Source organism: Martes martes (genome assembly GCF_963455335.1).
Source record: "Martes martes genome assembly, chromosome: 2".
NCBI lineage: Eukaryota > Metazoa > Chordata > Mammalia > Carnivora > Mustelidae > Martes > Martes martes.
The window spans coordinates 101,747,375-101,775,231 of NC_137889.1; the positions used below are offsets into that span (position 1 = coordinate 101,747,375).

Here is a 27,857-nt window from a genome sequence, read left to right on the forward strand (position 1 = left end):
AGACTTTCTTATGAGCTACTAAGCTTTGGAAAGCAAAGAATTCTTTCTCAGAATTATATCAGATTGAAAAAAGCTGCCTGGCTTGAAAAGGAAGAACAGAAGAGAAAATTATCTTACCCTCCTTTAGTAATGGGTGGCCCCCAAAAAGAATGAAGAACAAATTACATTATTATTTTTAAAAGCTAGTGGTATGTTATTTAAAAAGTGACTAAGATTATGGTATGACTACTGAGACTTAGCTTGTTTGGCATGTCTCCAAGGAAAGACTACTAATTAGGGGAGGTGCCTCATGTAAGAGTAACTCTCACTCATGAGCATCTGTTTAGTGTTCATTAATTTCAACAAGTTTCTACATCAGCTACAAGTTGTGTGAACGAGTCTTACTTTTCAAAAGTACATAAAAATCAACAAGCCTAATAGCAAAACTAGGAAATATTGGGTTTTATAGAAACCACTGAGAATTTACACATACAACATTTGTAGTACATTAAAAAAAAAAAAATCGAAAAGTAACCTATCTTAAATGCGATTAAAAGAGTTTACATTTGAGATTAGGTATTAGCATTAGGGAGGCATTCTGTATAAGCTACCCAAAAACAGTTACCTTGAGATGTAATCAGTTAAAACTTACTTGTTGACTTATATTATTTTTTGATATCAAAACAGTCTAGCTGCTAAAAGATGTTATAAAAACAGATCAGCACAGCCACAGAATATCTTCAATGGCATATTTTTTTAAAAAGATAGAATATTTCAATGTGTTTCCTACAGTGGAGAGGGCTCAGATTCCAAGCAATTGGTCACGGTTTTTGGAAAGAAATATACTTGTAGTAGAAAAAGGACAATGTTTCAGACTATAAGAGCTTGACCAAAACAGGACACATCACAGCTATTCCTTCATTCTAAGCTTGAGTTCAACAAGCAATATTCTAATTTGTAATTAGGCTGTCATTACTTTATCAGTAGGCAGACCTGGACATAAAGACTGATTCAAGACAGGGAGAGGCATAGGATTTCATCAGAATCCTTTTAGAGGGAGCATATGGATTTTGATGTATACTGGGTCAGCCCTACTTTGAGACCTCTAGTGAAAGACCATGTAAGCCTAGATCTCCTGGTGGGCATCCTTCCCCCAACATAGCAAAAGCCTGCATGATTTTAAAGCCAACAAAAAGGAGAGCATCACAGAGGGGTGAGGAGGAGAACCCTGATGTGCGTTGAAGCCAAATCCAGGCCTTAGACTTCCAATTCCAATACCAGCTATTTTTGATGGGATTTATGCTATTTCTATCAAAAGACTCTTATACAGCGGGTATGATCTGTGTTTCTATATCCACCCCTGATCCATGAGATTCAAAAGATTCCATTTTCTCACCTCCATGTTACAAATGACAAGGCTTATAAACAAACTCCAGGACAGCACAGCTATGGAGATGAACATGTCCATACATATTTATCTTTTGTGCATTTGTAACTCAGAATTAAAAAGTAGAAACATTAATCCACTAGTACAATTGACTTAAAGAATTACAATAAAAAAACAGAATTCATAAACTACATGTATTTCTTTGAGAAAACAAACAGAAGAGTATTTCATAGGTAAATCAGTGCTGAGTGTGACTTTGGCAGCACTATAACGTCACTAAAGCAAGGAAAAGCAACCCTTAGCCTACAGGCTTAGAAATACCATCAGGGACCAAAAAGTCCATTAGTGGGAGTGAATGTCATTCCATCTTCAGTGTTAAATACAATTTATTTTTTATTCCTTTCTCTAAATTTTCTTCCCAAAGAAACTAACTATAAAAGGACCAAGGAGCTGCGATCATTTGTTGTTGTCATCTGGCATGAAAACGAGGGAACCCTTCCAAGGATACCAAGTACCAGTGAACTGGCCCCCAAGATGGGAATAACACAACGAAAACAAAGGCAAGCAGCCTGGTACCAAGGCTGCACAAAGCTTCAAAAGTAAAACCAAGAAAATTTAATTTTATGCAGGATACAAGAGAAAATTGAAGAGTCAAATGGCAGAGTTCAAGTGCCAAGAGAAAGGTGTTTTTAGCAGCAATACTCTGTGAAGAAAGGGGAAAACCAGGCCAACCAGAAAGGCAGCTGTTGCAACAGAGGATGTCTTAACTGCAAAGACCATTTATAGTCATTTCCCCTGCAGAAGGTTGGCCCTCTCCCCCAACCCTGATTAAGAATAAGAAATCCTTGTTTCATTCGTCCTTTAATACTCCTGACTCAGAACCCTTGTCAAATGAACTCTTTTGAACACATTTCGACTTTCAGGTTAAATGTTAAATAAATAATAAAATAGTCACTCTTTTCACATAGCAACTTTTCCTATGCCAATAAAAACATGTCTAATCTTGCCCATAAAAAAAAATAGATACCATAGTCTATTCCAAATGCCTGCAATAAAGAAGTAATATATTTAGTTGATATCACAACTCTGAAGAGGGAGGACATAAAAAGACACAAAAACATTTTATTGTGGAAAACTTTCAATGTTGCTATTACATGATTTCTGCTACACTTGCCGTATGTATGTACATATATGCCCATAATATATTTAACTAATGAAAAAAGTACCAAAAAATAAGTTAAAATAGAACATGCATTTCCCCTTAAGACCACTAAAACTCACATTTCTGCCACAATTTGGTCATCTGTGAAATAAAGGCACTGGGCAAAAATGTAATCTTTAGCTCCCTTAAAGTATCCACTTCTGATGGTTCTAATATTGCAGTGACTCCAGGCCCACTGTGCTGGCCTCCTAATCTGTCTGCCACATTTCCTCCATGTCTAAAGCCATTCCTCAAATGAAGCCAAACCGTAAAATGCCACTAATCTAATGAATAGCTTTAAAAATACTCAAACGTGCTACTACGGGGCTTTTGGGAAAGCAATTATTTTAAAGACTAAAATGTGATTTTCTTCAATGCCTCGTATTCAAGGAATGTAAAGTGCTTCCACAAACTCAGGTTAATTGTGTCTGTGTGATGAGTGTCACCTGCCAGCCCCCCATCACGTGCCACCCACCCCCCACCTTCAGTCCAGGGTGGACTGATTAACCCACTTACCCAACGTAGTAAGGAATAAATGAAGACAGAATATGTCCCTGAACATCTTGTGCCCCTGATCTAAACATGGATGCAATATCCCGGAACAAAAATCCTGCTTTAACCTAAAGAATCTCTCAAATGTTAAAACCATTAGGATAGGGGTCTATGCTTTCATTCATAGGCCACCTCTACTCTTTGAGGTATGTAATATTTGTAACAGTAATAGCACCAGCAAAAACTTACACAGCGCTTACTACATGCATGCCAGACATTCTTTCAGGGGTTTTAACAAATATATTGATTCATTTAATCATGTCAGCAACTCTACAGGTAGGTGCCGTTATTACCCTGTTTCACAGGTTTCAAAAAACAAACTACTGAGGCACGTAATAAACTTGGCCCCAGTCACAGAGCAAGGAAGCAGCAGAGCGAGGACGCAACACAGACGGTTTGGCTCCAGTAGTCCAGGCTCTAAACCACTCAGGGTGAGAGCACAAAAATATCCATCTCTCTCCATTGTTCAGTTTCCTACTACTACTTTGTTTGGTTGCATTTACTAAGCACTCCGTAACTGCAGCTGAGTGAACAAAATTTATGCCTGGAACTGAAGACATGGACAAAGAAAAGCAAACATCCATGTCCCAACACAGGGAAAAAAAAAAAAATTAAGAACAAAATCAAAATATTTAGAATCCTATCTACAGTAACCCCATGAGTTTATTTAATGATCTTGGTCCGGCTTTTATACATTTAGTATTTCATATCTCCCTGCCTCCCTCTGCATAATTCTTCACCTGAAGGAAAAAAATGGAACAAAAATAGACAATGTATTTTGGCAGTATTTTCATTCCCTAGTGCCAAGGAAGGATAAGAAGCGTGAAGATGTTCAGTCCTGCATCAAAGGGAATTATTTCCTATGGAGTGATCAATGAATTACTATCACCAAAAAAAGAGTAAGTGTAAGCCCAGAATTTCTTTCATCTTCAACTCTCATTTACATTAATGGCATCATTTTCAATATATGATTTGCGAGATGAAATTCTTTGTTCAGAGTAGCTGACACAGAATGGAAAGATACTCTAGTTCTATTAAACCAGTGCATTTTAAAGCCTGGCCTAACAAAAGAACCACCTGGGAGACTTTAAAAAAAAAAAAAAAAAAAAAAGTGATGCTGCGGGCCTCACCTGAAGAGTCTAATTTAATTGGTCAGGGATAGGACTGAGCATTGGTCACTGTAAAAGTTTTCTGGGTGACTGGAAAGTGCAGCCACGCTTGGGAGGCACTATTTAAATGCTACCCTGGGCTTGCCAAGCTTTAATATGCATCTACATCACCTAAGGACCTTATTTAAAATGCAGTTGGAGGGGCTTCTGCCTTTGGCCCAGGTCACTATCTCAGGGTCCTGGGATAGAGCACCACATGGGGCTCTCTGCTCAGTAGGGAGCCTGCTTACCCCTCTCTGTCTGCCTGCCTTTCTGCCTATTTGTGATCTCTCTTTCTCTCTCTCTGTTAAATAAATCAATAAAATCTTTAAAAAAAAAAATGCAGTTCTAATCCAAAGGTTCTGGGGTATGGCTTGAGGTTGTAATTCTCCCGTGCTCCCCGGCCCTGCAGAGGCTGCTGGTGTATAGTCCCCACTTGGAGCAACAGCCTCCTATTCCTCCATCAATACATTATTATAATTAGTATTAAAGGTGAGATGGGGTACAACAGATATTGCAATTTAAGGTAATTTGTATATTTTACTTCTATGTAAAAAGATACTTAAAAAATTATTTTTAAAAAGTAACTTGAAGCCACAAGAAATGATTATATAGCACACGGTTCCTGGGAACTAAATGAACTGCAATGCGTGAGGCATAAGGGGGCTGTTCCGAGCCCAGAATTGGTACTCGGTAGGTAGTATCTGTTTTATTATGATCTTATTAATAAATGAGCAGCAAACGATGATGACCCATATCAAAAAAATTCAACGCAGATATTTAACTTGTTTTCTGGAAAAATATGGCTTCCACTAGTTCACAGTTTTCATACTATGTCATTCTCTCCTATACTTAGAACATCTGGTACAGAGATAAAACATTTGCTCTCGAGTTGAAATCTGCACTGTCGATAACATGATATCTGGGATCAGCTTTAAAATATTTCAGCCAAGAAAAAGAAAAGAAAAAAGGTATAGGTAAACCAAATGTAGTGAAATGTGGGACCTCGATGCTTAACCTGTGGAACAGGTACATGGGGTTAATGGCTCTCTTCTTCCAACTTCTATGTATGCTTGCATATCCTTCAAAATAAGTTTTAAATGTTCTGTTTTTGGATCTTGGCTTCACCACTGATTAGTTCTGTGATAATGAAGAAATAACTTCTCTGACCCCCACTGTCCTCTTCAGTCGAACAGGATGCCACATTAACTGCCTTATGAGGATGACTACAGGAATTAAAGGAAACGGCATTTAAAAAATAAATAAATAACTGACACCAAGCAGGCCACATCATGAATATAAATTTAATTTTAACCCAATGGGTCAGTTTAAAGAGAAGTAAAGAGAATGATAAAATGTTTCTAAAATAGAGACAAGCGGGGCTGTGAAGACTGAAGAGAGTGTCTTCACCCTACCATACCAGTCCTTTCCATTACCTCTTTCTTAACATTCTAGACCAGATTCCTTCAGAAATGGCAATGAGTATGGGGTGCCTGACTGGTTCAGTTGGGGTAGGGTGCAACTTTTGATCTTGGAGTAGTGAGTTCGAGCCCCACAATGGGTGTAGAGATTACTTAAATAATTAAGACTTTAAAAAGGAAGGAAGGTGGAAGGAGAGTGGGAGGGAGGGAGGGAGGGAAGGAGGAAAGGGGGAAGGGAAAGGAAAGGCAAGGGAGAAAGGGCAAGCAACAAGTAGCATCTAGTGAATTCTTCAGAATGTGTGTCCTGAGATAAATACATAAAAAAGTTTCTTGCATGACACCACACATCAACTAAGGGTGACCTATAGACAGACACCACTTCTAACTGCTTCACTATTGCCCCGAATACAAGTAACACAGCTTTTCCTCCCCCTCACTCCCTTCATTTATGAAAATCTCTGAACAGTAGCTGGGGATAGCAGTGCAGGAGGAAGGCAATGTCTTGAATACATGCTAAATAATCAAAAGCAAAATATCACTTCTGGTGCCATCTCTTCATAGGACAGAAGTTCAAATAAAAGCAGATGGTAGCTTTATTATCTGTAATGTAATTACAAATGATTATATAATAATTTTAAAATATCCATTATTGGAGACAACTCCATCATTCCAGAAAGAAGCCATTCACAGAACCTCATAGTTGGACACCTTGCACAGAAGGAAAATGCACAATTTCATACTATACAATTTAGCACAAGAGTAAAAGGAGAAATTATTAAAAATAGTGGCCATACTGAAAATAATTTATGCACATTTCCATTTTTTCAGAATATGAAGAAGCAAGGCCATACTGAGTCTCACTTTCGTCTATTCCAATTGAGTTGTAATCAAATATTGTGACTGAATGGGACTCCGAGAGACCTGCTCTCCTCCGCAAGAAAAAAACTTTACAATCTGGAATGTACTACAAATATGTTAGCCTCCTTCATTAGTTCAAGAAAAAGCAAAAATAGGTGAGTTCAGAAGTTGCAATTACTACGGGAATTCTCAAAAGAGGCACCCTCTAAGTTAATCCTCTATTTCATAATTGCAGTGTTAGGATACAAATGAAAGCCATATATATGTATTTATTTTTTTCTTTTGGCTTCCACTTTCTTTTTTTTTTTAATTTTATATAAGCAATGAATCTTGGAACACTGAAAAGATAAAATGAAAGCCGTATTTAAAAAGCATATTTCTTACATATTGCTCATATTGTTCACATAAGGCACAAACAGAATGCTTAGTCATTGGTTATTTTACTTAGATATTCCTTTCTAAATACGGACTTACCTGGTATTTTTTCCTATACTAATAACATTCTAACTATCTATGTGTACAATAATAAGCCCTAGGTATAATCATATCTCAGTACCAACTTCCTTAAAAGGTAAAGCTTATTTCAGTCAAGGTCTAGGCCAAGGATTAAAATAAACACACACAGCAAAAAGTTGTAATATGTATTTTGTTTTTTCAGGCCATGAAATGTCTTACACTACAATATGTATAAATTAACAAAACAAGAATTGTCAATAAAACACCCTTGTTGTACTGGTATCTAAGAATCAAAGTTATTCAATTTTTTTTTCCTTCTACGTGTTAATGAACACCTTTAAACAACCATCAAATAAAGGTCATATTTGAAGTCCAAGGTTCACAAAAATGTCACAGGGGGAAATACGGACAGGAAAAGGAAATATGAACCCAAGCTGATTCCAGCAGGGAAGAAATTTTCCCACATACAGGGGTATTATAATGCGATGAAGCAAAGGAAACCCAGAGGCCTCAGAATGAAATTGAAGCTCCCTGAATTTACAGACTCAGGGAATCAAGGCAGGGTGCTAAATCTTTTCCACCCAAGCCTGTGACTGCAACTATTTGAATCACAGGACTTTTCAAAATCCGTCAAACCAGGTTCAGTTGGATCAGAAATCTGTTTAGCAATCACGTGAAAAAAGAAATAAATTTACTTAACTGCCTCAGAGAAGCATCAAAATTCTGGATCTGAATCATCACCCTTGCCTTTAAATAATTACAACATCAGTTGAAAAGTGTAACTAGGCTAGTCCCAAACATTCGTCATAGTACAGAAGAGTTATAAGTGGTAAATGAAAAAATTCTGATCTCCAAACAATTTGCATTTTCATCTAAAATGTCACAATGAAACCACATAACTCCCTCCTCAAAATGTTTCATGTGACGTCTCCTTGAAGTGGCTTTCACTTTAGCTATGTGTGGCTTCCTTTATTTGCTTTAGTGACAAAAATATGAAAATGAATATGAAGAAGCAAAGTCTCTACAACAAAGGCCAACAGTACCTACAATAGCTGGATCTTTCACTTTTTTTTTTTTTTCCCATAGTTTTAACTTGGACAAAAAACCTTGTCAAGGTCTAATAAAAATACCTTCCTTATGTAACTCACAACATCTCCTATGTTTTATATTAGTTTGTTCTGTAACACCACGATTAAGTCAGTAATGCCAAGTAAAGACTAGCTAACAGTCTAGTCCCGTTGTTTGTGAGCCCTGGCTATCTATTCCTAAAAAGGAAGCAGAAATACTTGCCCCACAAAAGTGCAAGATTTTCTCTCACAGAACAATCCAATGATAATCTACTAAAATGACGGCCAGCAGTGACAGTATTTTATATAAAAACAAATCCTTAATAAAGACTATTTTCTATCAATTCGTTGATGCTACCTAATGAATTTGACCTTCTGTGCAAGTCAATGCAGTGTTATGGTGGTAAAAGCCTAGGATCTGGAGTCAAGACTGTTGGAACCCAAATACTGGCTCCACTATTTACTTGCTGTGTGACCTTCAAAAGGTACGGCATCTCTCCCAGCCTCAGAGTTATTGGAAGGATAAAATTATGTAATGCATGTGCAGGCCATATACATTAATATTAATGTTTTTAGAATAAAAATCTCAAAAATAGATAAAGGTGCTTGATTACTTATTTATTTACTTTGAGTAAGATTCTGTGAAGAAGCAAAGTAGCTAACAAGTTAAAGTATTTCCTTCAAATATAATTGCAATGTAATATATTACAAAACAAATGCCAGCAATAAAGACACCAAGCCTCTAATCATTATCCCTGAAAAATTCATTTCTTCTACTGCCTAAAATGACAAAAGATTAAAATACATCTGAGAGTAGGCAAAAGCATTAGACATTTTCTAAAAATTTATCATTCCAAAGTACAGTCATAGAAAAATGTACTAATTAGGTAAGAAAAAGATCAAGGACAATCAATTATTCAAGCATTTCCCTTTTTTGGTACAGAAGCCACAAGCTTCTTTATTAACACAGGTAGGATTTTTTCCCATGTTACATATGCAGAACCTAAAATAAAGATTTGTGAACTTACTCATCTAAACTGAATGGCTCCAAAAATTCATTTGGTTGCCAGGTTTATGTATAAGACCTAGGAAAATCCACTAAGGACATTAATTGGGGCAAAAAACTAAAAAGAAGTAAGAGAATCCAAATGTTTAAATAAGAGATCTAAAAAGGCTAGAACCAAGGGCAAGGTAAGCAAGATTTAAATCAAACCAAGGTATTCCTTTAACTGTTGTGCTTACAATTGCATGAAATAATGACAAAATCCAGACTGAAGGAGACTTGGCTTAATAGATTTACATGAACATGCCTGGGGAGGAGGAAGAGGAGGTCAGGTATTCCAGAAGTGAAGAGTACTAGGAAAAATAATCCAACTTGAACTACATTAATAAAAAATATATTAGAAGGGGGGAGAAAATGGAAGTACTAGAATCATTACGGATTTGTGATGCACAGATATATCTTTTCCAATCAATTTGTTTGCTGGGAAAGGGGAGGGATGGAATAATATGATTAATTATGTGCCAGGCATCATACTAAGCACTGGGGAGATGAAGTAGATAAGGCCTTCCTGGGTAATTTCACAAAGAGAAAATTTTGTTACAAATGTTTATGATATATTGTATATACAAAGTATAAGAAGTATAGCAGACAGCTGTGCCTGAGATCAGAGAAGTTTTACACAGAAGGACACAATAACGAAATAGACTGGTCCATACAGAGGTAAAGCAAATACAAGGCCATGGAAAGTATCATTGGGATTTTGAAGTAGTTCAGTTTAGCTCAATTAACCTGATATAGACCAAAACACAGATAAGCATTCCGAATACACCTATAAACAAAAAAATGTTCTCTCTCAAGAATTTATATTCTAATAAATTGCAGAGACTTAAATGCAATACAACATTAACACATGCTATATTAAACCTATTTTCAAATTTCACGCAATAGGGGTCAAATTCCATAATCCATAAAGAGTTGCTACAAACCACTAAGAAAAAGGTCAACAACCAAATAGGGGATTAGCATAATCAAATGTTCATTTTTATTTTTTTCCAGATGTACATTTTTAAATGATTCCTCTAGTGCCAATATGGGAAAGTTAATTTATGAGAAGGGACAAGTTTGAAAGCAAGAACACTAATGTTGGAAAGCTACTGCAGCACTAGGTGAAATATTTAGAAGACCTGAACTTAATGACAGGTTTAATTAGCCTGGATGGACGATGGTAACATCAACCAGGCTAGAAAACACAGGCGAAGAAATACCCCACTTTATGTTCACCATACCCATCCACAGCAACTGTTCTGTATAGAGTTTGAGAGAATGCTCCAGAGAAAAGATTAGGTTACAAATATAGAGGTGTTACTCATCAGCCTAGAAGCAGTAGTCAATCCCATGTGTGTAAGGAGATGAAATTGCCTGGAAGAACTTGCAAAAAGAAAAGGAACATCAACATTTAGGATTCAGTGGAGAGGAGCTGGCAAACAAGTCAGAGGAAATCCATGAAAGCCAATGAAGACAACATTTTAAGAATGAAGAGAAGGCCCATTATATCAAATTCCAGAGAAGCCAGCAACTGGACAGTCATTGGTGACCTTTGCTAGCCTCAACGGCAGAGGACCTAAAACTGCAGTTGATTTGACAATGGGTAGGAGGTGAGGAATACATTAATGCATATTATTTCTAGAAGTGAAAAGCTTTGCTTTCAAAGGAGCTCTCCAACAATTAAAACACACAAACAAACAAAAAAACACCCACAATGCCTAACATGTATTGAGGACTTCTTTTGAGCAGGCAGTAAGCCATGCATTTCAAATACAATTCCTCTCATAGTAACAATAACCTTGCAAAGTTAATACTACCGTTTCCACTTTTCAGTAAGAAAAATGGGTTCAGGGTTGTTACATGACTTTCCCGTAGACACACAACAGGCACACAGAGAAAGCAGGATGTAAGCGCAGGTTTTATCAAACTGTAAGACAATGTTCTTTTCACACCTGTGCTGCCTATTCATCACTGTAAATATTCTGGGACGGGGGGGGGGGGGGGGGGGCTATTAACCATTTAAAAGGAAGGGTATTTTGTTTTTTGTTTTGTTTTGATTTGGAAGATAGTTGAACTAGTTGACTTTTATAGCCTCTTCCACCTTCTACAACTCATGATTCTTTCTCTTACACCTTGCTCACAGGTAACCTGTAAGAGCTGCAGAATTCCACATATACTCATTATTCCTTTTGTAGTTTCTTTGATGCCATCCTCATTTACAAATAAGCTCATGTCCTGACATTGTGCTTATATTTAATACATACAGGAAAAAATTAACATGGCTTCCACTTATTTTTGCCAAAAAATAAAAGCACAATCTAGGAAGACAGACAGTTAATCACTCCTTTCCCTGCACTCCACAGCACATTGCGTCTTCTGCTATTACAGTAATTACCACTTACGTTGTGATTTGCTCCCCCTTCCCCCCAACACACATACACACACACATACACACACACACACACACACTGGACAGCCACCTCAGAGTCCCCCTACTTGAAGCACCGAGCACACAGCACAGAGCTAGGCAAGCAGTGATACATGCATGGACAGGTTGGAAGGATGGATGGGGAGATGAATGGCCCGATAAGTGAAGGAAATAATATTTTTAACAGCCATTTGATACTCAATAATGGATTATTTAATCCATTTGCCAACTGGGATGTTACAATTCTATCACCCTTGAGGTGAGCAGATAGAAAATTGAGTGATATAAGAAGCATGGGATATGAATTCTTCAAAAGGAGACATGAGCGTTTACTCAAAAAGTCTTCTGAAACACAGGAATCTTCTTGAATTCAGTACCACCCAAAGGCCAAGAAAAATTTAGTCCATTCACCAAATTATTTTTTATTTTATTTTATTTTTTTTAAAGATTTTATTTATTTATTTGACAGACAGAGATTACAATTAGGCAGAGAGGCAGGCAGAGAGAGAGAAGGAGGAAACAGGCTCCCTGCTAAGCAGAGAGCCCGATGCGGGGCTCGATCCCAGGACCCTGGGATCATGACCTGAGCTGAAGGCAGAGGCTTTAACCCACTGAGCCACCCAGGTGCCCCCAAATTATTTTTTAAAGATCAGTTACTTATGAAACGTCTTTCAAAGAAGGCCAAGCTCATCCTAAATAATCATAGTATTTTGGGTATGGCCCCTGGGAGATGTTGGAGGAGACAAGGCTGCATAGAGCATGCTGAAATCACCCCAGAGGTGCCTCCCCATGTGTTTCAAGATCTATCCAATCGACAGATGTGGCTAGTGAAGGTACAATCTCTGACCGTGCGTGCCAGCCTTTCTGTCGAGATGCATAGGACATGACATTCCCTTGCACAAAACACAAGCATGCATGAATGAATGCAGACTCAGAATGAATGCATGAATGAATGCATGCATGAATCCAGACTCTAAGAAACTTTCCTCAAAAATGTTCATTGGAACAGAGCAAACACTTTAAGGATTATAGGGATGCAGAAGTCCCACTGTGATCAGAGGTGCATCAGAAGATCAAGAAGACTACAGGTAATGCAAGATCCCCATGACAGCTGCAGCTCTGTCCCTTCCTCTCCTGCATGAGGAAACATATTAGAATGCAAGGGGATAGCAGTATCTTAGGGTTGAGCATGAATCCAGCCTCGTTTATATATAGGTATTTTAAAATAAGTCATTTGCAAACTTTTGTACGTTGTTGTCAGGAGCTGTTAATACCTCACAGCTGAGTGTAACACAGAAATGTGCTGTGACACCATAGTTGGAAGGCACTGGCCTCTTTTAGGCCTCAGTGAAACTTTAGCGAGTTATCCAATTACAATTGAACTCACTGGGTTAGCCAAACTCAATGACCATAGGAGCCGTTTATCGCCCACCTTCAAAAACTGGGTGGCAGAGGAGGCAGTTTTGGCTCTGGGGTGCTAAGCTGCCTTCATGGTGGTGTGACCTGCAAAGTAAACAAGGGACCTGGCCTGTCCTCCGTTACCGCACTAACGGCACCGTGGTGTCAAGCTATCATGCTGTCTTTATTATTGGTTTGTATTACAAATAAAAGCAAGTAAAATGAAAGCAACACCTCCAGAAAGTCATGCATCTGCTACGCAGGTTTTCTGGAAAGCTCTACTTATGGAGCAGGTTAGGTATTTGACACCTGAAAGCTGCAGTCCTGGGAGAGGATACAATGGAGGGGAATTTCAATAGAAAGGACAGGAGTAGGAGCATCCTGGCAGTGGCAGTCTGCACCCAGCCAACAGGCATCAGGGGATGCATACGAGACTGGGACCACCAGTGAAGGGCTAGAGTTTCAGAAAACTTAAGGGTTTTCTGAAGAGCAGAGCAGAGGGCTTAGGCAACCAAGCTCAAGGTGATGGAGGTTCAATGAAAATAGATTAGCTAAGATATATCTTATCACACTTCTCCATTTTCCAAAGACCTTAACAACCTGCATGGTTTTAAAGAAGGGCTACTGGGCTGGGGAAAGACCCAGAAATGATGCCACATGGGGTACAGCTAGAAGACTTAAGAACGTGAAAGTTGTTTTTAATATCAAATAAGCTCTCTTATGAAAAACAGATAAGGCCCATTTCATGGAACTCTGTGGGGCAATGCTAGGAATAATGACTGTGTACTCCAGAGCATTAGACTGCTATCAACCCTAAGGAAATACTCTGGCAAGCAGAAAGGAGAGCAGGTCTTAGTAAGTAGGAGCTCCTTACAACATGTGTTCATGAAACAGTGGGATTACCATCCACCACAGAGGCTGGACATTCCACAATGGGGATGGCCTGGGCGAGATCACTATCGTACCTTCAAAATCTCAGTTTGGCTTGTTTTCTTTGGTTCTGACACAGCAAGTGTATGAGATAAAAGTTTTCCTTCTCCGTCCCTCTCACCCTACAGAATTGGGAGGACTGGCTTCAAGTCAGATGAGTGGATTTCCAAAGTTTCTTCCAGCTTCAGAATTTCATAATTTCAGATTCAGATCACATTTACAACCCAAATAAATGAGAATCCTTTATTCTCTCCATTCAGAAGATTCCCCCATAATCCGTGCCAGTCTTAAATGTCCATGACTGCTCTCAAAAAAAAAAAAAAAAAGGTCACCTAAATCCTGGCTGCTTCCCAATCATGTTTCCTCTTATTCAATTGCTAGTGGTAATAATGTATGAGTGTGATCCACTGTAGAAAGAAATTTTAATACCTATAATCTATAGTTAAATTACCACTCAACCTCTTCTTATTCAGACTGAATAATGTCTCAGTTCCTGTCATAATTTTAAATTCTTTCATCACTTGGGAAAGGGGGAGGAAACTTTTTTTTTTAGATATTGTAAGTTTTCTACACCTGTTTCTGAAAGTGCATGTCGAATGAGACAGAGTACTCAGGTAGAGTTCTGACCAGAGGTAAAGGTACCAGAGGTATCACCTCCTGACTGTTGAAAGCAAATGGGCAGAAGTTGACAATGATGTGATTTTATGTGGGAAACTACCGTTTCCCTAGCCTTCAACTCCTTGAAAGAAAAGTATTTTTGCACTAGGGAAACAGATGAAATCCTAGCCCATAAATGAGAGCTTGGAAAGCTCTGGCAGCCTCCTTTAGCAGGGAGGCATTGGACCAAGTCTGGGCTAGCAGGTCCATGGTCTGTAAGGAACAGACTGAGAGCATATGTCTCATCATACCCCCTCCCAGCTGATGTGGACCCCAGGGCTGAGCCATCAGGAGAGCTGACTCACCAGCAGCCTGTACTCACGTGATGTGCCTGAAGATTTTGTATTAGTACTACATAGACATCTCTTTTGTAGGCCTACAAGAAGGTTTCACATCTCTGTTCTGATTCCTAAATGTATTAGCTCTTACTCATTTGCATTTGTGTATTTTTCTAAGCGAGCAATATAATCGTGCAGTCTAATCCAAGCCCCCCCAGAGGCTTGTCAGAGCAGTTCTCCTTCAACTTGGTATCATCACCAGCCTTCCTGTAGGAAGAAAAAATCACCCCTCCTGGAGAAACTTGACCTACACGCCCTGTAACTGACAATAAGCCCCTGAAAACCAAGCACATCCTGGGGGTAAACCGCTCCTGCTACTTATACGTCCGTTGGTTGTCTTTAGGGCAAAAACATACAAACTCAACGAAAGAAAGCATTTCAAAAACTCAGGCGAAAACACCCTTCTACAAGACTGGTGCTTGCGAATCAGGAAACTCACCAGAAGTTTGGGAGCTGCCCATGATTTGAGATCCACAAAATTTCAAAATAGAAAAGAACCCTATAATTTAGAAATTAAATCCCTCTTCCCCTTTATCGGTTATTTTGTTCATTTAGCAACCACGTATGGAGGGTCTAATTTACAGTAGGCATTGTACCAGGACTAAACATACTAAGGTAAGTAAAGCCAGGCCCCACTCTCCTGGGCTCTCCACTTCCTGGGAAGGAAGGAGATAGGTAAACAAATCTTCACAGAGCATGCTCTATTCAAGGTATCCTCTGTGACAATGAAGAGGCTGAGTCCCTTTACTCCAACTGAAGATATCAGATGTGGGTCCCAGAGGAGGCGACATCTGAACCAAGGCTAAATGATGAGAATTAAGTGATGACAACTGTTACCATGACAATAATCAAACCCACACAGAGAAGGGACGCATGTACTTTATTGACAATATGCACAGCAGACCAACAATGCCAGGTGTAATGAAAAAATTTTTTAATTCCTTTGTAAAAAGCAAAATAATAATAACAATAATAACACAAACTCGGAAGTCCTGACTCAGGTTCTGTCACTGTAAGAGAATATACTGTGTTTTTAATTTAATTTGATAAAATGGCATAGCTTACAGAATGTTTAAAAACAAATGTCAACGGATGGCTTAAAGCCCACTTAGCAGAATATAAGGAGTCAGCAGAGTCGGTGCCACATTTTTTTAACTTCTCATAGCCCATATATCTTCCTACCTGGATAGAATCCAATGACATTTGGGGGGCCAGAGGAGGGCAGGAGGAGAGCAGGAGGTTATGTTGAAGAAGGTTGCATTTCTAAATTATAAAAGCATTACAGAAAATGATAAATTGAGATGTAAACAAAGGAAGAGGGTTTTTTTCTGGTCTTGGTTTTGTTTGTTAGTTTTCATGGAATTTGCCAGGTCCTTTTCTCTTCAAGTCCAAATCTAAACAATAATTAAAAAATATTTATCACCCAATATGTCAAACACTAAGTGATTAACGTATTTCTTCTCACCTGTCAAAAACTGATCAGTCTATGGAGAAATACAACAAAAACTGAAAGAAAGCTTTCAAGTTCAAACTACTCTGTCACGGTGAAAAGGATTTAGCCTTTTAAACTCAACTGGCATAAAGCCAGTCCAAATGACCAAACAACAAAACTGCCCTCCACCTAATTATATCACCTTATTAATACCTCCTCCTCATACTGTATTTCCTGATATGGCTGGAGAACGAAGCATTCCAATTAGCCATACAGTCAACGTAAAGAACCATTTACAAAGAATCAGAATATAATGAGCTCAAAATAAACATATAATCTGTCTCCATTTATTGCTTTAGGAGGCACACGTGAGAACTGTGTAATGTCCAAAGTCATCTGACAAGAACTGATTCAGTGCATAAGAAGCAAGGCACTGAGCCAGGCCCCATTGGTTCAGTGACCATAGTTTTCAAACTAAAACTCTGAACAGACATATTAACAGATAATTTGATGTACCTTCCAAGCATATGCAGCATCCTGGAAGATACAGTTTAAACAATGACGTAGTAGAGCCTCCTAAACATTCGAATGCTACATAGAGACAAATGAACATTTTAAATCAGAAGTAGTAGCTCCTCCCCGAAAAGAGAAAAAAATAAAGTGGATCTAGACAGTTACTCTCAGAAGAGACTCCAAGTCTCAGAACCTTAGAGCTGGTGGGATTTTTTAAAATTTAGCTCCATATAAATAAAACTCTGTCTCAACATCAACCATCATTCTTCTGGTTTATAACTGTACAAAGGTACCCGAAACTGACAACACTGTAAGGTGGTATGTCATAATCTGAGGCAGTTGCGAACATAAATCTCTGGTATCTGTTTGTTATGCTTCTGCAGACATTCGCAGAATCTCCAGTTCCAGGAGATAGTTCATAGAAAGTCAGATAGACCATCATATTTTGCTGTGAGGCAAAAGCATGGATTAAGGAAGTAATAAGAAGATAAACAGAAAATTCTATTTTTCTCTAGGATGGTCTTAACAAAGAATACATCTAATTCCAAAAATGTAGTAATTTCATAACCGATTACTGCTTCCTTGGTGTTTGTTTTTAATTTCAAGGTCTTGGCTACTGCATGTACATCTGTGAAATGGATTTGAGATCCCAGCCATAGGTCTAAGTCCTCAAGCTGACAGTCCATCTGATTTAAGCCATTATTCAGAACACCTGACAGTAGAGAAATATGAAATGTTTTATTTGACTTCATGTGAAATATAATTGATGGCTTATCAATGGCCTGCGTGAAGATAGAAGATGAAAATACAGTAAAAAATGAGTTAAAAATACTGCAAATATCAAGACTACTAAAGACTTAGTTTATAAACTGAAATCGTGTTTCATTGTCTATATTCCCACCTGATGACTATTTTTTAAAAAGGAATAAAACCCTAAGAAGCGTTGGCTGGTATTTTCATTTGATTGTTCTCTAGAAATTAATAAAATCCTCAAACCAGACCAACAGTATGGGCCATTTATCTGTATTTCAGACAAAGAGGCTTATGATAACAACCTTCAAAATAAAAGTTAAAAAAAACTTTTTAGCAGGAGAATATGGTATTTCCTTGTACATATATGAACAGAAAATAATGTTTAACAGTTTTTGTTTTGTAAACCTCATGCCATGATCAAACCAGATTATAACATTTATCATCAGAATTTATATTTCTGCTAAATGCAGATACAAAAGCTTCTTCTATTACAGCTATTTTACATAGCTAGTAATTCAGTAAAATTAAGTTTGAAATAAAATGTGATAGCTTAAATACACCAAAAAAAGTCACAGTTTCAAACAGATTTTCAAGAGAGAAGAGCATCTCTGCTAAAGGAAAGAATGTGCTTACACTTACCTGCATTCTAGTCCCACCTGTGACCGACCATTCTATCTATTCTGTCTCCATTTCTTCAACTATAAAATAAATGCCACCATAAGCTACTGTTGCAGACCCAAGGCATTCACAGATTTCAATATTAATCGTTCTGACTATTCTTGAGTGACCCTGAAAATACATTAACACATTCTCATTTGTAATTCTGTGTCAGCAGTGACCAAATTGCCATTCCCAGGCAAGGGGAGCAAGCGTGACCACTTGGTCTCTCAAATTCCACTTGAGGATCCTCTGGTTCTCACAAGTGAACGGAGAATACAATTTTACATTTGAGGAAAATAGCCTATGACTTATCAAATATAACAGGGCAATTACAGAAAGATAGAATTCCAAATCTCACTGTATCTCTCTTGTATATCAAGAAAGTTGCTAAAAGAGTAACAATATGATTTCTTAGTATTTACCAAGGTTCCAGATCATGAATCACCATCATTCTCTATAGTTCTGGAGTGTCCAATATTTTCACAAAACTTTCCAAATTGTAATTTAACTGGATTTGCTAAAAGGAGGGTATATCTAGAAAAATGCTGTTTTCCAATGAGGTCACTCTAAATGGATTCTTTATTTGGTTTCATAATTAGTTCCAACTTTACACATGGCTGACACAGAAAAGATAAGGAAAAGTGTAAGAGTTCAATTACAAAAGTTATAAGTGTACAGTATATCAGAGTCATATTTCATATTTCTAAGATTATAAATAAAAACAGGTCATACTTATAGAAACAGAGACTTAAAACACAAAATAGACTTAAAAAGGCATATTTTTAAACTAATACAAACAAATGTTGGAGTAAACCTCTAACTAGATTCTAAGGTGTTACTTTTTTCACATTTTATACTGGATGTCTTAAAATACATGGCTCATTTAAAGTAGAGGTTCATTCCTCCAGTTTCCAAAAAATATTGTTTTTTACATGTTAATCTTCTAATAGATGGCATTTTAGAATCACTGGAATTTCCCTGAATCATAGTCTTAAGTTTACAAAATGCCTTAAGCCTTAAGTTTACAAAATGTATTGAAAACCATGCATTTTTGTTATATTTACTTTATAGTAGAAATCCTGAAAGAAAATACTAATGAATAGATTAATCTAATTTGTAATTAATAGCATTAATCGACATGCTATTCAGTATGTCCTGAAAAGAATCTGTTCTGTTAAGTATATTAACCATGCCCAAATCGTGTTGTTTGTAGTATTAATTAGATTAGCAGACCCCTTTCTTCACATCCAGTGCTGATATAAACTTTAGCCACCAAACGCTGACATTTAATAACACTGAATTAATGAGGTTTTACTGTACTCAAATGGAAAACCAGATACATAGAATATACACAGAATAACTGAACTGATAATAAATCTAAGTAAAATAAATTCACAAAGAGCTCTTCTTGACACACCACAAAGAAATGGCATTAGTTAATACTTTGTTTCAAAATCCAAAAATGATGATGATTACTGGTGTAGCATATTTTTATTTTCTTCTTAAGCAGTATTACTATCTCATTCAGCTAGAAACACTGGTGGCTTGAATCCTTATTTATTTAGTATTTTGCTTAGCTACCAGCTTCATGATTATATGATCTTATAATACCTTTCCAGAATTTCCCTATGTGTATTCTGTCTTCACAAATAGTATATAAGCTGGCAATACAGAAAAAGACAACATGTTTTGTTTTGTTTTGTTTTAATTCCCCACAGCCAAAAGTAACCTGACACACAGCACAAATTCCCTACCTACAGTTTTTGAGAAATTCCCCAAAATTCCTCCCAGGAATTTACCCCCCATCAACCTGCCATGGTATCTGGAATTTCTACCATCAAAATCAGTTTGGGTTAAGGTAAGAGGCCCATTGGAAAATACTTAGAGATGGGAACAAAGGGAAGGGAAAGCGATGCAACAAAGCAGACACTCATCACATACAATTTAATTTCCTCTAAGTGTATGACTTTTGTGTAGCGAAGTTCTATAGCCAATAAGCAGTGTTAGGGCCAGTCAAGGAGTTAAAGGCAGGAACAGGCAGGGAGAAATGAACAAAAGCCAAAGTTTGAAACCAGGCCTGTGGAGCACCGCTTCAGAGAAAATCCAGACTATGTGGTGTGCTGGCGGAAAGCCGGGAGAGTGGTTATTCTTCTATTTACTGCCCTCCATCTTTTGCCATATAGTTATACATATATTTTGTTTCCTTAAAAAAATGTAAAATAGTAAATGGATCAAATTATTCTGATTTCCAACAAAGGGCATTACCAAGATCTTGTCTATGAATTTTTATACTTTCCATTGTTTTTATCCAAGAACAGTCAAAATGAAACAGCACCAGTTTTGCTAAATGAAGTAACTTTTTTCCTGAGGTAACCTAAATGAATGCTTTTTGCCTCCAATGCTGCCATTCCCTTTCATTTTTAAGATTTGGAAAACTGATCACGGGCTCTGAACACACTCTAGAAGATGCTATGAACCTGAAAAATTGCATAGTTAGTTGAGACTTAAACTCAACCTACCTTTCTAAAGTTGCATTCTGGAAGTACAAATCAAGAAAGCCGTCACATCATGGTATTACTACAAACAAAACCACAAGCACAGCTTTATTTGTAAATAGCAATTTGTTATACAACAAAAGCCAGATGACACTAATGCAGATAACTGTAAATAAACACCATGGCATGCCACGGTAATAATGACCCAAATACTTATTTCTATATGTAACCAAATACTACTATCTGTACTTTGTAAAAGGAGAGAAAACTTAAGGAACACAAAATTTTCTCAAGGATAATCCTTTTCCTGCATTAAAGAGTCAATCTCAGACCACTGAGATTAAGTTCTAACAAAATTTCAAGTCATGGTTGCATGAACTATGTCTTATCTAATTTTGTAAATTCAAAAAAATCATTTGGTCATCTGTTTTCCATTCATTATACATGCACTCTCTACTCACTAAACATGTGTATAAGTGGGGAAATACTATTTCTTAGAGAACTGATAATCAAAATAGATTACCATTTCAAACAATTAGTTATAAAAATCATATATGAGACAAAATGTTGGATCCACCTTTCCATAATGCCTTTTAAGCCAACAATATAAAGTCTCTAAGAAAGCATAAGAAAAATAGCATCCCCACCTTAAAATTACGATTTATCAATAAAACTTTTTTCTATAAACAAAATTTCACATTCAAAATTCATATCAAGATCCTTATCAAAACAAATGCAAAATTACCTTTTCCTATTTTGAGACTTTCCTATGTTCCTATATTATCCACATGTGCATTTCAGTTCTGCAAAAATATGTAAATCATATTTTTGGAATTATGGGGTGTTTGTGTACTTACAATAAAGAGCCATTTATAAAAATGTTGTAATACAGCATTGGGAAAAAGCAAGATAAAATAGGCATGGAATAGATGAATGGGCTCCTTCACAATAATTGGTAAAGACACCAAGCCAGAAGGTATGGACAATTATTTTTACATTCTTCCCTGCTTGACAACTTTACATTTACAGGGAGAAACCACACTTTGTGATTTAAAACAGGGAACCTGAACTTATGTGTGCACATATGAATGTTTTTTATTTGTTGACACGTTTACTGCTATCTTTTGAATCGTAAGCTTTACATTACTTGTTTTGAAAACAGGCAATCTCAACATACAGATTGGAGTTACACCTAAACTTCACACATTAGGGAGATACTCCCATAGCTCAGCAAAAGGTCGTAATTTTTTAAAATGTCAACAGAAAACCTTAATACATAGCCTAGTTCTTTTGAATGAATTTGAATTCACTGTTTCAACCTGAGGAGCTATGCGGGCAGAAAGAACAGCTATGCATCTATAGCCCTACTTCCAGTCATTACTGCAAGGGTATTTCCTCCTTATTTTGATGAGTCTATGAATACTGCATTCAAGCAGGAATGATTCTAATACAACCAAAACAAGAAAAGATACTTTATTCTCTCTTTCTTAAAAAAACAGAACACAATATCCCCCCATCACCAGGAACACACACACACACACACACACACACACACACACACACACACACAAACTTTAAAACTGAGCAAATGTGCATGGAGCAATGAACAGATCGGACACCCCAGGCCTTCTGTCTCATGGTCTCAGGGCTGCTGAGTTACTTCACCTAAGTGCTCATGGGGCAAATGATTTATTGCCTTGCATTCTACTTGCATGGCCGCATTAAATACTATCTCAGTTTTACACAAAACGCGCACACACACAAGCCACACCAGACAGTGCTGTTTCCAATTTCAGCGGCCCCTTGCGCGCCTAGCCCAGACCCCATCCCCGCTCTGCTCCAGGTCCTAACACCAGGGACGAGGGACACTACTTAATCCTGGCGGATCTGCTCCGTTGTCCCACCCTTCCAGGATTCGTATGATGGTTCCTACCCCACTCCACCACGGAACACAACGAGGACGGCGGGTTTTCCCGGGCAAGAAAGACCAGTGGCGGTCCCCTTCCTCACCCCCACGCAACCCGGCTTCTCTCCGCCAGAAACCCCAGGGGCAGGAGTATACACGATCCCGGGGCTGGGAGAGGAGCCAATAATAGGAATCAAATAGCCCGTTAACAAGGGGGTGCCAGGGCATGGAAGAAGCGAGAGGGGTGAGGTTACCACGCGGGAGTTGTGCTCCAGCGGGGAACCATTCAAGAGCAATGACAGGTCGGCGGGGGAAGGCTCGGGTGGCGAGGGAGGCTGGAGAACTGCTTTTCGTGTCTTTCTCAGGGCCTGCGGGGGGAATCCCGGGGCGGCGGCAACGGGGCTCTCGGGTCGTTCCCCGCCTCCCGCGGCCCCCGCGCGTCCCCTCTGCCACCCGCTCAGCCTGCGGCCGCCCCCGCCCCGCGCGGAAGGAAGCGCCGGGCTCCCCCCACGCTCTCCCGCTCTCTCGCGAGTCCTGTGCAGGCCCTTTCAGGGGGAGGGGGAGGGGGCGCGGAGGGAATTGCTGCAATGGAGCGCCGAGAGAACCCTGCCCGAGCGAGGCAGTCGGTGGAAAGCCACGGCCACATAAAAATGCCATATTAATTTTTTAAAAGCCATAAATCACCCCTCCCTCTGCAAAAGAAAATCATAAACCCGATCCCATGCAAACCTGCGAGCAGCCACCCACTTCCTATTTCTGTCACAGCAGCTACACCCTGCCAGCAACCACCCCCCGGGCGCCCCCTCCCGCCACCGCCACCCCCGCCGCCGCCTCCCCGCTGCTCAGCCATTTGCCAACTGACGCCCCCGTAAATAAAAATGCCCCAAGTGGGGCCGGTTGGGAGGCTTGGGGGAAGGGCGCGCAAAAGAGGGGGGTTCGAGGGTTGCACAATATCCTAGAAGGTCCGTGGCTGGAGCAAGGAGAGAACCGGAGGCGGGGGGAGGGGAGGCAAGCCGTGAGGGTTCCTGCGGCACACGGTGCACCCGGGCGACCGCGGCGCGCCGCTTACCTTTCACCACCCTGTCGGTCGTCGACAACTTGGGATCAATTGCCTTGGGCTCGGACATCTCCAGCCGCCGGGGGACAGCGACGCGCTGCTCGTCCGTCCTACTGCACACCCCGACCGGACCGGCGGGCCAGACACTCAACGCCGCCGCCGCCGCGCTGCAAACCGCTCGGCTGGAGGTCTGGGCTCTGAGCTGGCTTTAAAGTTACTGCCTTCTCGCGCGTCCCTCCTCCTCCACCTCCTCCACCTCCTCCTCCTCCTCCTTCGCAGCCGCCGCCGCCGCCTTCACTCCTCCTCCGCCGCCGCCAGCCCCGCCGACTCCGCTCCGGGCTGCGCGTGTGTGGTGGTTATTTATTTATTTTCTAAGCACGCCTCTTGGTTCTTCTTTTATTCTTGGGGGAAGGGGGATGGGGAGGAGAAGCGCACACAGGAGCACCCACCCTGGCAAGGAGACCGGGCACCGCGGAATGGAGCCCCACGCGCGCACTCTGCCGGGATTAAGACCGATCACATGGGAGGGCCGGGGGCGAGAGAGAAGAGGCAGGGCCGCCGATGTCAGTGCCACCAGCCGTGCCTCGGCGTCCCCGGCGGCGGAAAGGCGGCCGCCGCTGCTGCTGCTGCTGCTGCCGCTGTTGCCGCCTCTGCTTCCCCACACCAAGCGCCACCGCTCGTCCGCGGCCGCCGGAGACGTCCCGCCGCTGCGCTCGCCCGCGCTCCTTTCTGCCTCCCCGCGCCGCTCCTTCACTCACACAGGCACAGCCGCGGAGCTCGGCAGACACAGTCCCGGGCGCAACCTACCCTCCGCCGCCGCCGCCGCCGCCGCCGCCTCCGCCACCGCGCCCGCCTCCGCCTCCTCCCCTTCCTCCTCCCGGCCCCCGCCTCCAGCGCCCCGGCAGCCTCCACCTCCCTGCGGAGCCAGCCCCCCCCCACTCCCCGCCCCGGCGTCGAAGCTCTTGGCACCCATTGGCTGAGGTGCGCGTCACTCACTGCTAGGTAGGGCCTCCCCGCTCGCCCCGCCTCCCGCTCCTCCTTGCCGTCCCCGCCCCCCGCTGTTTTCTCCCAGCTGCCAGTCCACTGGGCCTGCTGCCGCTGCCGACCAGTCCCCGCTCAGGTGTCACTGTTGCTGGCAGGCCCGGATAGGGAAAGAGAATGGGGAGGGGGTCGCGGCTGGGAGGAGAGGGGCTGTACTCTGCCCCCCGCAGCCCATTTGGCATCCGCCCCTGGACCCCGCACACTCCCCCGCGCAGCTTTGGCAGTTATGCGTTGTCGGCTGGGTTAAGCCGCAGTGTGAGTAGCCAAGCGCGGAGGGTGTCTCCGGGTGTGTGCGTGGCCCTCAAGAGGGCAAGAAGGAGGGAGGCAGGGAGAGGAGGGAAGGGGGTGGGGGTCAGACGCACCGAGGGAGGGCGGAGGAAGGAAGAGCTCGGGGAGCTCCGGGGCCCGCGGCACAGCTGCTGTCGCTGTCGCTGCCGCAGCTGTCCAGGGAGGATCGCCAAAACGGCGACGAATAAACAACTTACCTTGGGGAGTCGGGCTCCGCCTGTGATGGGTGTACGGTGGTTTTGTTACTGGGCTTTTTCTGTGGGCGGTGTGGTGGTTATCAGTGTTTCCCACCCGTGCATCCACACCTTCTGAGGAGGGGGCCGCTTCTGAGCGTCGCGAGTCAGGGACGTGGCTGAGTGTGCCGGGCGGGCTCGCCAAGGAGATTGGGGACGGGAGTCCAAGCGAGCCCCAGCAACTTTGAGTCACCCGGGACTGCCCTGCCCATCTCCAGGGAGAAATGAGGGGACGGGAGACACACCGCAGAGGGTCGCCTTTTCCCTGTTCACAGGCTCACGCAGTCAGTGGTCAGGACTGGTGGCACCACACCTCCCTTCCTGGCTCCTTCCAATCATCCGACGTCCACTTGGTTCTCCGGGTGTGTGTGCGGGGCGCTGAAGCCCAAGGCGGATCCCCACTGTGGTCCCTTCGGTTGGGAGAATACAGGAGAGAATGCTAGGCGTGGGAGGACAGCGTGACAATAGCCCAAGAGCTCCTTTCTGACCTGCCTGCCCCACCACAGAATGAAGAGCCAATCTCCCTCTGTCCGAAGGTCACCTCCGCTCACTACTGTCCTCTCTCTGACCAACCCGGCAAAGAGATTGGAGCTTGCTTCTCTGTGAACAACAGAGAGCTGAATAAATTTCTCACCCTCCATCCTTCCTCTTATATTTCTTAATTCCTTCAATATCAGGGTTTTTTCCCTACTTCCTGAATTGGACAATGAGCCCAGGAAAAAGCCTAATAAAAGATTGAGGGGAGCTAGGAGATGGAGCCAGGAGACAGATTAGATTAGAGTTCAAACTCGAAAATAAGCTTGAGAACTTGACTGATGGTGCTTTGAGTATGGCTTGAAGAGTATAGCCTGCAAGGAACAGGACCTCACAGTAAAAGGCAAGGAGCTTCTGTGGAAGCCTTCTAACAAAAGGAGACCATATAGGGTGTGTCCCACATATTTAGGGAGGCTGCCACCAGCTCCAAGATTCTGCTGCCCAATTCATAACCCCAGGATAGCATGTGGTGATTAGGCAGACAGTGCATTCAATAAATATGTATTGTGTCCCTTTTACATGCTAGGCACTGTGGTAGGTAATTTGTGTGGTGTGTGTGTGTGTGTGTGTGTGTGTGTGTGTGTGTGTGTGTGTGTGTGTATAGGGTGTTGGGGGGGCAGTTATTTGAAAATGGTCCTTGCTCTCAATAAAGCCTAGAGTCTAGTAAAACTGTCATAAAAATATGAGCTCTGAGAGGCCACTATATCGCCTCAGGAAGTGGTTGTTGAAAACAGTCTCCTGAGCACCAGCAGCCCTAGTTGCTAAGGCAGATTTGGGAAGTTGGTTCCTAGCCAGATGGCACAGAGTAAGGCAGGGATGCCAAGCCTATGGGTGAAGAAGAGAGCCTGCCTGAGGAAAGACCAGGAAACCATGTCCAGTGATGCTCACTTCCAAGGCCACAGTGTTTTTCACACAAGTTGCAAAGAGAGGTGCAGATCCCACCATTATTTGGACGCAGTTTTCAGGTTTAGAAATAACACCTCTGAACCAAGATCAGAGGGCTTAAAATGTCAGCACCATAGAAAAGTTTTATGATACGGATAGGAAATAAAGGCACACCTTGAGGCACACCCTTCAGTCCGCTACAAGTTTGGGACACCTCCTACCTGAGGTATGTGTGGGAAAAAAAGTTATGAATCATAATCACTTTACAACACATCTTATTTTCATCAGTCACCTTTAATACATGTGTATAGTCCCATACTGTTGCAACACAAACACCTCTTCTTGGACAAAACTGGACCCTCCTCAAAGGAAAACTACACAGCAGAAATTAACTAAGGACTAGTTACCTGCAAACCTGCATACTGGTATAGCCAAATCATCTTTCATATTGAGATACTTTTTCAGATGTCCTATGATCTGCTGCCATTTTTTAAAATCCTATTATACTGTCCAAGTAGTCCTTGATTATATTATCCCTTACATAAAATTACCTTACACTTAGAATTTACATTTTCAAGAAGTTATTTCAACAATGTCCCTTGTTTATGAAGAAAAAGAAAGGAGAAAAGAGGTGGGAGCCCAATGTGGCAGAAAACAACTTGCAGTCTGATAATAAATTGTATTTCCCTTTCCTTAGTATACTTCTGGAAAGCATCTGCCCAGCTAGGGATTCCACTCCCTTGCATCTGAGAGGGTGCGTGTGCTAGTTCTGGCCAGTGGATTCTGGGCTGAATGAGTGTTTGATCAGTTTCAGGTCAACGCAATTAGGCAGCAGTTATGCATTTTCTTCAGCCAATGAGCTCTACTCCTTTAGCTGAATGCAGAGGCTTCTAGGGCACAGGGGAAAGCATAACCCTAAATGGAAGGAGCTGAATGCCTAGATTACCACCTATAGGAATGCTGCCCACCTACAAGGAAAATCTGCTTTAGACTTTACAAAAGAAGAAATAGATTTTTACTGAGTGCTCCACTGGAATTTGAGGATATGTTTGTTAGGGTAGTTAGTATTCCCAAATTAATACACAAGAGTTATTTATTATGTTAGCTCAAAAAGTAAAATCCAGAATTATCGTGTATCTGTTATATAACAGCATGACCAGAATACGAAAAACATTCTTATTTCTTTTAATAC

General features: G+C 41.0%; 1 protein-coding gene across 2 annotated transcripts in view; it reads right to left on the reverse strand.

The window, feature by feature from the left end:
• Window positions 1–24,535, reverse strand: part of PPP3CA (protein phosphatase 3 catalytic subunit alpha) — a 316,051-nt gene extending 291,516 nt beyond the window's left edge. Inside the window, exon 1 of one of the 2 annotated variants that reach the window (XM_080796591.1) lies at window positions 23,697–24,535. In XM_080796591.1, coding sequence (XP_080652717.1) covers window positions 23,697–23,754 — 58 coding nt within the window. In that variant the 5' untranslated portion in view covers window positions 23,755–24,535. The remainder of the gene's footprint in view (window positions 1–23,696) is intronic. The other variant, XM_080796592.1, reaches the window with a different exon arrangement.
• Window positions 24,536–27,857: the final 3,322 nt, after the last annotated feature.